General features: G+C 36.5%; 1 protein-coding gene across 1 annotated transcript in view; it reads left to right on the top strand.

Moving 5' to 3' along the window:
• Window positions 1-7,206: 7,206 nt before the first annotated feature.
• CDH7 (cadherin 7) overlaps window positions 7,207-14,644 on the top strand; it is a gene marked incomplete at both ends in the record, with an annotated part of 121,445 nt that continues 114,007 nt past the window's right edge. The window contains one exon of the mRNA XM_080714293.1: window positions 7,207-7,416. Coding sequence (XP_080570419.1) covers window positions 7,207-7,416 — 210 coding nt within the window. The remainder of the gene's footprint in view (window positions 7,417-14,644) is intronic.

The raw sequence follows: 14,644 nt of genomic DNA, 5'->3' as shown, positions 1-14,644 counted from the left end.
TCTTGAGAGGCTGAGACAAGAAGATCGTAGGATCAAGACCTGCCTTAGCATCTTAGTACAACTCGTACTGAGTCTGCAGTACCACACACACATACACAGGGAGAAAAAGAGGAGTAGCTTTTTTCAAGTCAATATTAACAATTGAAAATAACCTGCGAGTTAGTGTGTATGCCTTAACTATAATGTAAAGCACTTCCAGACCTGTGTTGAATGTAGAATCTAAGCAATGTGAGAAATTTCTCCTTGCCTAGAATTTAGAGAAACTTTAGCAATATAACTTCCTTTCTTTCTGATGAACCATTGGTTTATTTAGCTTGAATGGCAATAAACGCATTTCACTTAAACTTTAATGACACAAAACCTAAAATAGTAAAATATTTTCTTTAATATAATTGAGTCATATAGCACAAATTATGGACAGTATATAGCACTGCGTGCCTTTTAAAAAGCAGTCTGTCATTTATAAATTAATAGTTAATTATGTTTTAAAATGACTCGTGTGTTTGTTTATTAGTGTATAGTGGCCTAAATGGCATAGTTTACACTATCTTTCATGCTTGTAGCTTCTTTAATTTAGGCGGAACAGGTTATGGAAGACTGTACTTTTTCTGGTGAACACTGGGTAGGCTAATGAATAAAAACTTTTTTTTATGGTAGTAAGAGACATTCAATCATTGCTTTTAAGTATGAACAAACTATTTTATTTTGAGTATGACAGTCACTCGATCTGTTTTTCAAAGGTGGTTTTAGAGACATGCTAAGCAAAGTAGAAAATCAAGGAAAAATTGGTAAAACAATATTACCATCTTTATTAAGGTTAGATGAAAATTAAAAATACTATAAAATGATTCTTTGTTATTTAATTGAACTAAAGTAATTGAAACAAAATGATAGCATGATCAAGTGATTTCAGCGCAAAAAAAAATGATGTTGATTCAACAAATATGACCTGGCTAATTCTTACCCATCTTTTATGTTCCTTCAGTTCATTTGAAATTTTCCTTCAAAGGCTCTAATTTGGGACTCTCATTGACTCAGGTGTGTTCTGCTGATCACAGCGCTACTTCTGGTGATTTTCATGTAATTTTAATCAGACAAAAATGAAAAAAAAGTTAGTCATTTTAAAATGCAAGTTTTGACTTAAAATACCATGATAAAAACATTTGAAGTTTTCCTCTGATAATTTTTATTTCATCAGTCCAGTAGTCATCGCCAGGGCTCCTGCAAACTTCTTTGGCTGATGCTTCTCCAGTGCTCTTCTCAGACATACCCTATTGCTATTTCTTTTCTTCTCAAAGTGCTAATGTGATACTTTTATAAGTTTCTAGAAGTTGGCACAGATTGGTAGAAGTTATGTCAAATGTATACCAGGGTGTATCTCTGCTCTTTTTTTCTTCTGAACAAGGAATAGTGAAGAGGATATGTTACTTAAATTTGCTGAGGGTCCCTCTCCTATGCTTTCACACAGAGTGGGATACATACCACATAGCATGGGTGCAGGGATTTCCCTCTTATTTTTGATGTGGACCTGTTATTAATTTCTCTGGGTAAAATTCAGGTAGAAGAGGAGGCAGAAGAAAGAGAGAAGATGAAGGATGTAGACATTAAAGGTTGATGCAGGTTTTGCCTTGGGGCACAGATTGGTGAAGTGATATTTAGCTCACTGTGCAAAGTTGACAGTTGTGATTGGTCCAGTGCCCAAATTCACATACATGTATATAATGTTACTGTAGAATTTTTGTTCCTGGAGGTGTTTATATAAAGATATGAAAGTTTTTTGTAGAGGTTATACAATATATGATACAAATATCAATATCAAGTTTTTGGCTGCTTCTCTTTGACCATTACTCATAAAGAGCTAAAGGACTTTTTTTCTTGGTAACTCATCAACATTCTTGTTTCTTACATGATGCCCCTACTCAGAACAGGATGAATTGGCTTGAAATCCTATACTACCTTCAGAATAAGAGGTTATAGAAATGGAAGCAAGGATTTGGGGGATATCAATAAAGAAAGGGGACAGCTCACATGTGGCCCAACAGCTTGCTACCTCTCTATTGGGTATATGCTCCAAGTGGAGTGAGTAACTACCAAAATTATTGGCGAGCATGTTAGAAGCACATCACTTCACATCACAAATGCACAGACTCTATTTCCTGGTTTCCCAAGCATGCTTCACAAAGTGCATCCATCAGAGAGGCATTTATCTGTAACATGAGGATATTTTTTTCTCTGCATAACATACACAAAGCCAGTGAAAGTATCCTGCTTCAATCTTATAACTCTTGAAGCAAAATAAAGAGAATTTGGCTAAAAAGCTTGGTAAATACTGCAGAAAATACAATGTGATTTTCTTCAAAGTAGTTTTGGTTCATAAATGTCATAGAGTTATGAATATATATATATATATATATATATATATATATATATATATATATTGTGTGTGTGTGGTACTGAGTTTTAAACTCAGGGGCTACCTTTGAGCTACATCCCCAGCTCTTTTGGTTGTTCTTGTTTGAGAAAAGGTTCTTGTTAGATTGCTTAAAACCTCACTATATTGTTGAGTCTGTCTTTGAACCTGCTACCTTTTTCTCTCAACCTCTCAAGTACTGGGATTATAGGCATGTGTCACAATACCCAATTTATATTGACTTATTACATGCTTAATTTTCTTTATGAAAAATGCAATAGAGTATCATAAGCTCAAATATTATTTATTTTTGAATGTGAATTTGGTATTCACCTCTGTTTTATATAGTAGAGAAACAAAGAAAGAGTGAATGTACCTTTTCATCCAAGTTTATGTTCATGTTAGCTGCTTTTAAATCCTTTGACTTAAATAGGGTAGAATATAATTCTCAGGTATCTCCCTTTCACAAATATTGTCTCAGTAGCTGTCAACCATGGCATGTTCTGCAAGTCCCTTCTTTTATGTATTATGTTTACTTTGGTAAATTTACAACCTTGTTGTGTAGAAGAGAAATAATCTTCAAGAGGCAAGTAAATTATTTAAAGAACGCTGTATGTTTCATAAGCAGGCCAAATTCTTCATTTGACATATGAAAAATTACGGAAGAATTTTAGAAAAGAATTATATTATTTTTGTTATTTTATTTTCTAAATTAATTTTGGTGCCCCTTTTGAATATATCTAGGTTTTTTGACTATCATACACCAATAAAAAAATTTACAAAATAGATTTTTTGATTCATGACCATATAGTTCTTTGGGATCAGCTAGCATTATCAAGATTGATTCCATTTAGAGTAAAAATGGGCCGGGCATGGTGGCACCTGCTTATAACCCCAGTACTTGGGAAACTGAGAGAGGAGGATTGCAGGTTCAGTGTCAGCATCGTCAACTTAGTAAGGCACCTAGTGAGACCGTGTTTCCGAATAAACAATAAAATTAGGCTGGGGCTATAATTTGGGTGTAGAATGCCTCTAGGTTCAATCCCCAGTATAAAAAAAAAGAATAGAAAGACAGTAAATATGGTCCAAACATTTTACTATTAGTAACATTAGAAGAAAAACTACTATCACTTCACAAACTTAGTCTAATTCCATCCTAACCAGTTTGAACGCCAAAGTACGATGATAATAATAATCCCAACCATTCTTTTTAAATTGCTTTTACTTGTTCTATGCACTGTCTTTAGCATTTCTTTATTGGCTCCTCTAATCCTATGATGTAGAAGCCATAATGTCATTTCCATTTTATAGATGAGAGATTTGAGAATTTAGTCTGGATCTTCACTTCTTAGAAATTCTTATCCAAGAGTGCATAATTAAGACAGGATAGACCCAGAATTTCAATCTTTATTAAATGCAAACACCCACAATCTTTACCATTGTGTGATTATACTAACTCCCCACATTTGGAATTCCAGAAGCTCAGTGACTGTGAAGTCACAATCACTATGAGCTACTTAATCAATAAATGTTTTTTAAAAAGAAATTCACTCTGTGTTCACACTGAAACACTACTGCCTGGTCCACTCCATCCATAAGTAGATGAGATAAGAAAACTTGGCTCTGTTTCATTAAACAAAAAAATGTGTCTTCAGGACCAAGGCATTTATGTCATAGTTTTAAAAAGAGAGTTAATTCTCTTTTAAGAATTTAAAGTGGAGGAAATGAAATTGAGTTTGGATTCAAGTTTCATATGCTTCTCTCTGTTCTCTGACCACAATTCTAAAGGTCCTTTCCCATCCTCAGGAGGCTGACTTTCCCCAAAATGGAAGAGGCCTTATGAACTTGCCCCACCTCATGCTGACAGCCACTTGGAATGATGACGTACGTCACTGTTCATCATTCCTGGCTCATGGCATGTCTAATCTGCACATCCATGTCCTAGTTGAAACGCTTGCTTCAACAAGGATATCCTGTCTCTCAAATCTGCCCCAAATTAACTTTTATTTTAGCCAAGGGGACTATGATGCATTATCAAGGCATGACTCTAAGTTACTTGTTCCATATATACCTAAGTCTAAAATGACTCTAGGGAAACCTCTAAGTGGAGTCCATTCTTTTTGTATTTCACTTTTTAAAAATGTTAACTAATGCATAATAACTTTCCATATTCACAGGGGAGAGAGCGATATTTGGACACATGTATACACTGTAGCAATGATCAAATTAGGACAGTTAGCAGACTCATCATCTCAAGCCTTTGCCATTTCTTTGTGGTTAGAATACGCAAAATCCAGTCAGGGCTTTGTGGCACGTGCCTGTAATCCCAGTAATGAGAGGTTCAGACAGGAGGATTGCCGGTTTGCTGCCAAAGTCAGCAACTTAGTGAGGCCCTTAGCAACTTAGTGAGACCCTATTTAAAATTAAAAAAAAAAAAATACAATAGGGCTGCAAGTATAGCTCAGAGGTAGAAAGTCACTCAGTACCACAAAAAAATAATAATATTCAAAACCCATTCTTCTAGATGTTTAGAAATGCATGGTAAATTATTATAGTCATTCTGCTGAATTCCGTGAATTCATAGAATTCTATGAAAATCTAGAACTTAGACTTCCTACTTAGGTGTATTTTTGTATCTACTCACCAAGCCTCTCTGTTTCTTTCTCCCTCCTTTATTCTGCCTCTGGTAATTAGGTTTTTAAAGACTGCATCCAATGCACAGGATGCAGTTAATGTCCTCTCCAAATAGCTACTTGTTCTGCTGGTTCTCAGCATGCAGGGCATTGCATCCTTCTTAATTGTCTCTTTGACTATCAAAATTTTGCTCAGGTGTTTCTAACATGATTGTGTCCATTTTAGCAGAATCAAAGTCAATGCAATCTGCCTCTTACAGTTTTAAGGCTTATAGAACACACTTAATACATTAGTTTGCTTTCCACCTTTTTTCCACTGTGTATTGTCTTAAGCAATTTAACTATCAGAAATGTTTATTTATTGAGTAGCACACTACTGTTATAGAGGAGAGAGGTAGAAAGATGAAAAGGCCAATTATGTAAGGATAAAGTATTCTATGTTATAATGAGGAGATATCTTTTGAATTTATTTATTTATTTATTTTTTGGTGGTACTGGGGTTCCTGGAAGCCCTTCTTCCTCTGGGCTACACTCCCAGACCTATTTTATATTTTTGAAACAGGGTCTCTTACACCAGCACGGCTGGCTTCGAACCTGCGCGATCCTCCTTTCTCCGCCTCCCAAGCGCGGGGATTACAAGCGTGCGCCACCACGCCCGGCTATTTTTTTAATTTATTTTTCTGGTAATGGGGATTGAACCTAGAGGCACTCTGCCTTCGAGCTATTCCCCCAGCCCGATTTTATTTCTTATTTGGGATCATGCTCTTACTTCCTTGCTCAGAGTCTCATAACTTGTTGAAGCTGTCCTTGAACCTCTGATCCTCCTGATTTAGTTTCCCAAGAACTGGGATTACAGGCATGCATCACCATGCCTGGCTGGCATCATTTAAGAAAAGAATGGTATTTTTCCCTTCCTCCCCTAAGACACAAACCACCCTTTTCTTTAATAATCCTATTGCTGATTTATTTATAGAAAATAAAGCAATTCACAAAACAAAGTTAAACATAATTATTTAGGTGAGCAACTTGTTGTAAATCCTTATCCTTTTGTGTTTTTGGGGTGTGTTTGGAAGATTGTTTTGTTTGTTTTTAACTGCTTTGATAACTTTTCCACAATCAGAATTCTGTAACTGCAATAGACATTAGAATAAAATGATTTTGTCCATGTTATCTATGAGACACCTTTTTTGGACACACCAATAGATCTGAGGTTTTTAATCTGTCCAGTGAGAAATGTATTTAAATTTGATCCCTGTTTGTGGAGGAAGGTCCTACTATGCACAAACCATACTGCAAGCTGAACAGTAGGCATTTGTAGAATTGCAAATATCTACAGTCAAATAGTGTAACCTCACCTGCTGCCTGCCCAGCATACATGACAATAAGTCTGAAGGGTGGAAAATAGAAACTACTGAGCTTTTTAGCTGGTCACAATCAAATCAGAACACATCAAAACAGCTGGTGTTCTGTGACTCAGAATCAATCAAGTGGGGCTGAATCACCGCACACTCCTTCGTTTCTTTTTACAGTTTCGCAGAGGAGATTTCACGCAGCATATGTCCTTTCCATTTGGTTATATCCCTGCTCTGAGCCGCTTTGCCTTCACGGCCTAATACCAATGAATGAAACTGACTTCCATATTACCAAAAAGCTAACAGTAAAACAAATTTTTACAATGATGCTGCTCCTCTATTGTTGTCAAATAAACCACATGATCAAGTAAAATGCCCTAGAAGAAGCATGAAACGTCCAGGGGGTTTTATGGAATGCAGACTGTGTACCAGTGGGATGCATGCAATGTATTTAGATGGAAAGATGTTGTAGTTTTGTAAGTGTATAATTAATATCTTAATGATTACTGAAATAATAACATATTGGGCATTTTAACATTAAGCAACGAGGGAATGAAAGCTACATGGAAGGGTGTGTTTTGGCTCCTGACACAAAGTCTTCTCTTTGTTCTCATAGGTATCTATTACACCATCCTTTGGCAAAGGCTTTTCAGCAGTGGTGACCTCCTCCAATCCAACACTCCACAAATTATTATCTCTGGACTCCCAGCTGACACCCTGCCGAAGGCAAGAGCTACTAAGCCAACTGGAACTGTGCCTTTTCTCTTGTCAAGGTTTTCTTCTTACACAGGAAAAAGAAAGAAAAAAAAAGATGAAGTTGGGCAAAGTGGAGTTCTGCCATCTTCTGCAGCTAATAGCTCTTTTCCTGTGTTTTTCTGGAATGAGCCAAGCAGAACTCTCAAGATCCAGATCAAAACCCTACTTTCAATCAGGGAGGTCCCGGACCAAGCGCAGCTGGGTGTGGAATCAGTTCTTTGTACTGGAAGAATACATGGGTTCAGACCCCCTCTATGTTGGGAAGGTAGGGTATTTGACTTTTCATAGCTGCCAATGATTATTGCCAATGCCTGTGTTTGCATGAAGAATTGCTAATATTTGCCTTGGAAATGAAAGACGGAAAGAATTACACCTATAAAAGAGTTTATGCAGTTTTTGTTATTAGATACTATGAATTTGTCATCTGGCTATTATCTATTCTAGTTTAACCCTAACTTAGGAAGTATGTTTCATTCATGAAAATAAAGATAAGTTCCGAGGATTGGTAGTATTGGGGTTAAGTCCAGGGACATTCTACCTCTGAGCTACACCCTAAGCCCTATTTTTTTAAAATCAAAATTAGAAGCAGCATCTCACTAATTTGCAGAAGGCTGGCTTCAAACCTATGATCTTCCTGACTCAGTATACCATTACACCTGGCCCGCGTTTGGCTTTCATGGTAGCACACTGCTAAACTATTCTACCAAAATTAGAACAAGAATATTTACTAAAAAATGAAGAGTAATTGGTTTTTATACCAGTTGATTTTCTATCTGCTGCTTTGGGGATATTGTGTAAATCACATCTGTACATAAGACTTAGGTACGAATATCCTTCTTACTACCTGCAGTTTAGAAACTGAAAAGTAAAATTATTGAACTAAGGGCTCCAAATTATGAGAATTCCAACGTGTTCCTTTGTTCCTTAATGGTATTGCTTTCATGAATCTTGAAGGTTTTGTTTGCTTTCTCTTCCTTTTTTAAACTTTCCTTTAATTAAAAATGAATGTGAACAGATATCAGTTGAAGGTGATATTAGACGAATGACCAACAGTTCACGGAGCTTGTGTTTGGTAGCCAAGTGTAGCCAAGTTGGGATTTTTTTCACACATTCTGTCTGACTATTGGGGCGGGAGACTTTCACTTGAAGAGCAACTGAAATGAAGGAAGGGCGCTTCAAGAGAGCCCGACGTTCCCGCTTCCATCCTCAGATCTTATTCCTTCTTTCCAGTCTTTTCAAATTTGTAAAGGCTTTCTGATTTTGTTCCCTTCAGTTTGGTGTTTAGCACTGGTGAAAGGTTTCTAAGTAGGCCACATCAGCAAGAAATATATACCACTATATTTCTACCCTTCACTCTGTCAGTTTTATGATTCTATTCCTCGTAAAAGGAAACACAGCTAACTGATGAATTTATCTATAAATCAATTTTCCAACTGTGGAAAACTGAGAAAAAAATCTTGATTACATATTCCTTGGCTCATTTTTTCATTAAAAAAGACCTTTAAAAAGAAAAAAAAACATTTTTATTGATGGGCATCTACATAATTTAAAATATTTAATATGTATGTTTACATATTTATACACATATATGTATAATTTTCTTCTAATTCTATTTTGCAAATGTGGACTGGTACTAAAGTGTAAAGAGAAAGACTTAAATAAATTAATAATTTCCAAGCCTGTGCATTAGGATCATCGTGGGTCAGTGGTAGGATTTTCCTACCCTTAGAAAGCGTATGTAAATACACAGATGATTTTGTCTAAATTTAGCTTTCATAGTGATTCTCTTTTACCAGGAGCAGTATCATGTACTGTATGTGTGCAAACATGTCTTCTAGCTTCTTTTCTTACAAAAATGGAGAACAGTAATTATAATGTAATGGTATAGACTAAAAAGCTAGTCTTAACTATTTTAAATATATACTCTTCAAATACAAGCTTTTTTCCAATGGGCATATTTACAATATTCCAACTAACATGTAAAGTGTCAATAGCTAAACAATGTTTTGAGACAATGTAAACGATTTAAAAACAGCAAAAGTATTCCCACTAATTTGTTTTTTATAATTTATAATTTATTATTTTTTTTAATGACGCATTGTAGTCATACATCTTAACGAACTAAAAGACTTGTGTAGACACACATGCTCACATCACCCAGTTAGCCCTTACCTGATCCCCACCCCTTTCCCTCCCCATCCCTCCTTCCCATGCCTGGCTTAGTGATTGACTTTATGTTGTTTAAGTACACCCTGTGCTTTAGAGAGTTTCCCTCTCCCCCTCCCATCCCCTCAGTTAGGTGGCCTTATTTGCTCCTCCATAGGATATCCTTCTTAGTCTAGAGTTCCTCCTGTTACCCATTGCTCCCTAGCTTTCGTATACTGGGGAAAGCATCTGATTTCTTATTTTTTGTGACTTAAAAGACTCAAGTCTGGCATAGTAGCACACACTTGTAATCTCAGCACTTGGGAACCTGAGAAAGAAAGGTCACAGGTTTGAAGCCACCCTCAGCTACTTAGTGAAGTCCTCTGAAACTTATTGATGAGTTTTTTCAAAATAAAGAATAAATAATAGGGCTGGGGATGTAACTTGGGGATAGAATGCCCCTGGCTTCCAACCCCAGTACAGGAAAAAAAAAAGTTTAAATGAGATAACACAATTTTAAAATATCAACATGTATTTTAATTTGATATTCTTCACATGACAATTTGAAAAGTTTTTGCCTCAATAATTCTTTAAGTCAGTTTAAAATTATGTAAATATAGGTTTTTAGTTTACTTAATTTGAAAGTATATGAAATTTTTGGGTGACATTATTTTTCAAAGAGAAATTGTGTGGTTGCTTAGGACGTCAGAAGTCTGATTTTACATGACAGGAAAGTAAGCTTGTATTTATATCTGTATATTGGGAGTTTACTGTAACTATTTACAGTAGAATGCTCAGGATGGAAATTATTATTTTTCCTTTGAAAAAACAATTTACTGATTAAATACTTTATGCATAACAGTTTTATCTGTTAAATACAACCCCTAAGATATTACTTTATTATCCAAAGTTCAAAACAACTTTGAAGTAAAAATGTTTTTATATAAACAAATGTAATATATTAATAGGGATATAGTGGCATATTCTTCTCAGGCTGCCTATTAGATAATTAACAAGTACACATGTATTCATTAATCCTAGAAAAATTCTATGTTATTGCCTCCTCTTATCATAGAGAACTAAACAGAACATTTAGTGAACTCCCAACATGGCAGTACTTAATACAGGAAATAATCCAGAATGTCATAGACTTTACGCTGTATTTTTAATTGACGCAGAAAAAGGAAATCAAAATAATTTGGAATGGAGAGAGGATTTATAAACTAGAGAGATAAAGACAGTAAATGCTGACATAGAACTCAGCACTGTTGATTGCATATAAGAGGAGAGAGTAAACCAAATAAGCAAAAAATAAAAAATGACATTGATCTAGATACACTTTTGATCCCTCGGTTATATAAAATAAATACATCTTCTGTTTGAGGGAGGTGATGGCTATGGCCAGAGATACTTAGAGGATAGAGAAATAAACATCTTAGATAAAATATGGAGGAATGGCTAAGCAAATAATCATCGTAGATAGCCGCACACTCAAGTCATCCAGAAAAGATCTAGAATTTAGGTAGTTTGGAAGATGTAAGTAATCACTTTGGTAAATTTTATAGCTTAATTTGATCACTCAAATGGATCATACAGTGTGTTAAACTGACATCAGTTTTATTAGTGGCTCTATCATCTCCTATTAGATAAGTAACTGGGCATATTACCATTTGTGGTCCTTGAGATCTAACCCAACAGGATTCTATTTTTGAGTTAGACCGTCAGCCTTATTTTATTATTTTATCATGAAACAGGGTCTTGAAGGTCTAAGCTAAGTCGCTTAAAGTTTCCCTAAATTTTTGAGGCTGCCCCCTAACCTGCCATTCTTCCTTCTCAGCCTCCCAAATACTGGGATTACCAGGGTGCACCACTTCACCCGCTGACCGATATTACTAAATTTCTGTTTCCTCCTCTCTAAAATTAGAATGTTGATATATGCCGTACAATTTTGTAACTTAATAAGTGAAATGGAAAACTAGAAAATGCTTTTAACTAACCTAGATATTATGTTTTCTACTTTATCATATATTAATTATATATTAATTATGAATGAACAGTTATGGATTATCTATTATGTCATGTGTCTATTACATGCGATCAATTAAATGTTCTAACATTAAAATGTGGTCATTAAGACATTGAGTGTAATGAGGGCCAAGTGGTCTTTCCACATTACTACTTTAGCCAACTGACTGGGTTTGCTCAAATATGATAATCTAATACCACAGTGGAATAGTTTATTTATTTGTTTGTTTGTTTAGTTTGTGATATTAGGGACTGATCCAGGGGCATTTTATCTCCAAGCTACAACCCCTGCTCCTTTTATTTTTGTTTTTGAAACAATGCCTCACTAGGTTGATGAGGGTGTCGCTATGTTTCAAAGGCTGGCCTGGAACCTTCAGTCCTCCTGTCTCAGCCTCCCCTGTACGGGGATTACAGATGCTTTCCACCAGGCGTGGCTGAACATTCTCTTGATTAGGGCCAGAAATGCCTCGGAGAGAACTTGCCAAGCAGACTTTTGGATCTGCCGGACTCTGATGGTTTGGCCATTATCATTAGTGTGTTCTACTGTTTAGTTTTCTTGTGATATAATTTGATAAACTCTTGGCCCTGACTGTATGGATAATTTAAGGATGGGGTCCTTAGATGTGAGTGCTACTTAAAGAATAGTGCGCCTTTCCCCAAGTGCATTTCTTAACTACTGTGCTGTTTTCTTGTCTCTCTACGGGGTAATGAAGGAGAGATCATTGCTTTTCTCGTGTGGACCGTAGCATCTCTGATCCTTTATTTGCAATATGAAGGAGGCCCCGATATCCACCCATCAGACTCGCACTTTCTCAGCCCAGTCTTTTCTCCACCTTGGCATTTCTCATTGAACATCTAATAACCATCCGACAAAAATATCGGTCTGCAGAACCACCTCGCCTGCGTTTTGGGTCTTAACTAGTTTTCATCTTTCCTGACTGTAATGGTCTGCCAGCCGAGGGCTGCGCCTGAGGCCATTACTTGGCGAAGACCTGTGCGTCTTCCACAGTCGGCTTCCTTCCCTGTTAACATCCCTCTTGCTTTTCTTGCTGCTGTTCCCTTTTATTCCCTACTCACTCAGATGGAATTGATACCGATTACCCCAGTAGAAATCAAATGCGTAGAAAGGCAGCGTTCAGGAATCACTCTCCTTCCCATCCAAGCTCGCTGAGAACTGTGGGTGAGCACACTCCAGCCATCACGTCACACCTCAGCAGCGCCTCTCACCAAGAGATTCTCCATCTCCTGATAGCTACGGCTGCCTTCAGTGTGGCAGAAGAGAAATTTCCCTCGTGAAAAGAGGTTGTGTTCAAAGGCTGAGTTACAAATGAGATTCCCTAGCTGGGGAATTTTCTATTTCATACAGAAAAAGAAATTAACGCATCTCAAGTATCGGTTACTTAGGAAAGAACAAATGTGTCAAAGTAAATTTTTGTAGATCTTGGTGGTGTGCGCTTTACACATGCATACTGCCGAAAGTTAGACCAGATCTGAAGAGAAGACAAAACAAAATTTGTCTTATTAGGAATGTACAGAAAACTCGTTTTTATCCTGTCTTTATAACTGGAGTTAATTTGCAAAGGCCCTTGTTCTTACCTTCTTCTGAGTTTGCTGATAGATGTGTGGAACTCCTGGTGGTTTCAAAAGGAATTTGAACATGGATCAGCTGTAAATAAGTTCAGGGCTGTTTTTGAAATACTTTCTGGCAGCTATTTTTAGCTCTTACAGTATTCCGATGCCACTCTAAGTTATTAAATGCACTTTCTCCGCATGAGATCAACAATTCAAAGTTGTTTTGTTTTCTTTTGACTTACACTGAAAATACTGTATGTCACGTTGTACTACCAAAGTGCAGAAAACCTGCAATTACTTCAGCTGAGTATTGTCAGGTATCTTCCATGTTGCCTTAAATGAGAAATGAACATTATAATTCCCAAAAGCTTTATCAGATGCAGATAGGTAGATAAATTGGAGGAAGTGGATTACTTTTACCTATGATACCTAGTTGTAACCAAGTTAGGTAGTATAGGTTAAACGAAAAATTTCCTCTTTTATCTATGTTGATCTAAAGCATTAAAAAATGTCATCTTGACGGGCGTGGTGGCGCATGCTTGTAATCCCCGCGCTTTGGAGGCAGAGACAGAAGGATCACTCAGGTTCGAAGCCAGCCGCACTGGCGTAAGAGACCCTGTTTCAAAAAATATAAAAATGTCATCTTTCATGTCTGGTTGGGTTTATTCACACTCTATTTTCCATCTTTTTTGGGAGGGATGTAAGCAACAAGAATAAAGAATAAATGCAGTTTACATTAGTGGTACTTTTACATTGTATTTATACTGAGGTTTTTTTTTTTTTTTCTGGTACTTCAGATTGAACCCAGGGACATTCTGCCACTGAGCTATATGCCAGTCCTTTTTATTTTATATTTTGAAAAAGGGTCTTGTTAAGCTACAGAGGCTGAACTAGAACCTGTTATTCTCCTGTCTCAGCTTCCCCAGTACTGAGAATACAGGCAGGTGCCACTATACCAGATTTTACCAATGTTTGTGTGTGTGTGTGGTATTGAGGATTGGAGCCAGGGGCATTTTACCTCTAAGTTATACCCCAGCCCTATTTTTATATTTTTATATATTTTTATATTTTTAAATTTTGAAACATGCTGTTTAATTACATTATGGAATGCCTCAGTAAGTTGCTTAGGCTGAACTTGAACCTGCAATCTTCTTGTCTCAGCTACTTAAGTACTGGATTACAGGTGTACACTACCATGCCCAGATACACTGAGTTTTTAAGTACAAAATCAAGATGTTTATAATAAACAAGATGCTTGTAATCCCCGCGCTTGGGAGGCAGAGACAGGAGGATCGCGCAGGTTCAAAGCCAGCCTCGCTGGCTGAAGAGACCCTGTTTCCAAATGAAAATATAGAATAGGTCTGGGAGTGTAGCCTGGAGGTAGAAGGGTTTCCAGGAACCCCAGTACCACCCAGAAAACAATAAATAAATAAAAATAAAAACCAAAAAAACCCAAGATGATTCTTTTTTTTTTCTATAATGAAGTGCTCTTATGTTTTGATGAGCCTTAGGGCAAGGTCCACTGACATAGAGCCACAGAATCTGCTGTAGCTTCTGCGAGTCACAAAGATAAATGGCAGAGTTAGACAGCAGCAGGGCAGTCATCCATCCTTCGCTGGTTTGAGCTTATGTAGACAGGTTTTATATCAGGGGAAATTTTGTTCTAATTGTTTTTCATGATTTATATTGATGTGAGTCTTAGGTTGGTTATTAGAGAGGAAAACTAGTTTGCAAAAATATGCTTAATATTC

The sequence above is a fragment of the Muscardinus avellanarius genome (assembly GCF_963383645.1).
Source record: "Muscardinus avellanarius genome assembly, chromosome: 17".
In the NCBI taxonomy this organism is placed as follows: domain Eukaryota; kingdom Metazoa; phylum Chordata; class Mammalia; order Rodentia; family Gliridae; genus Muscardinus; species Muscardinus avellanarius.
This window is presented reverse-complemented; position numbering and strand designations above follow the sequence as displayed.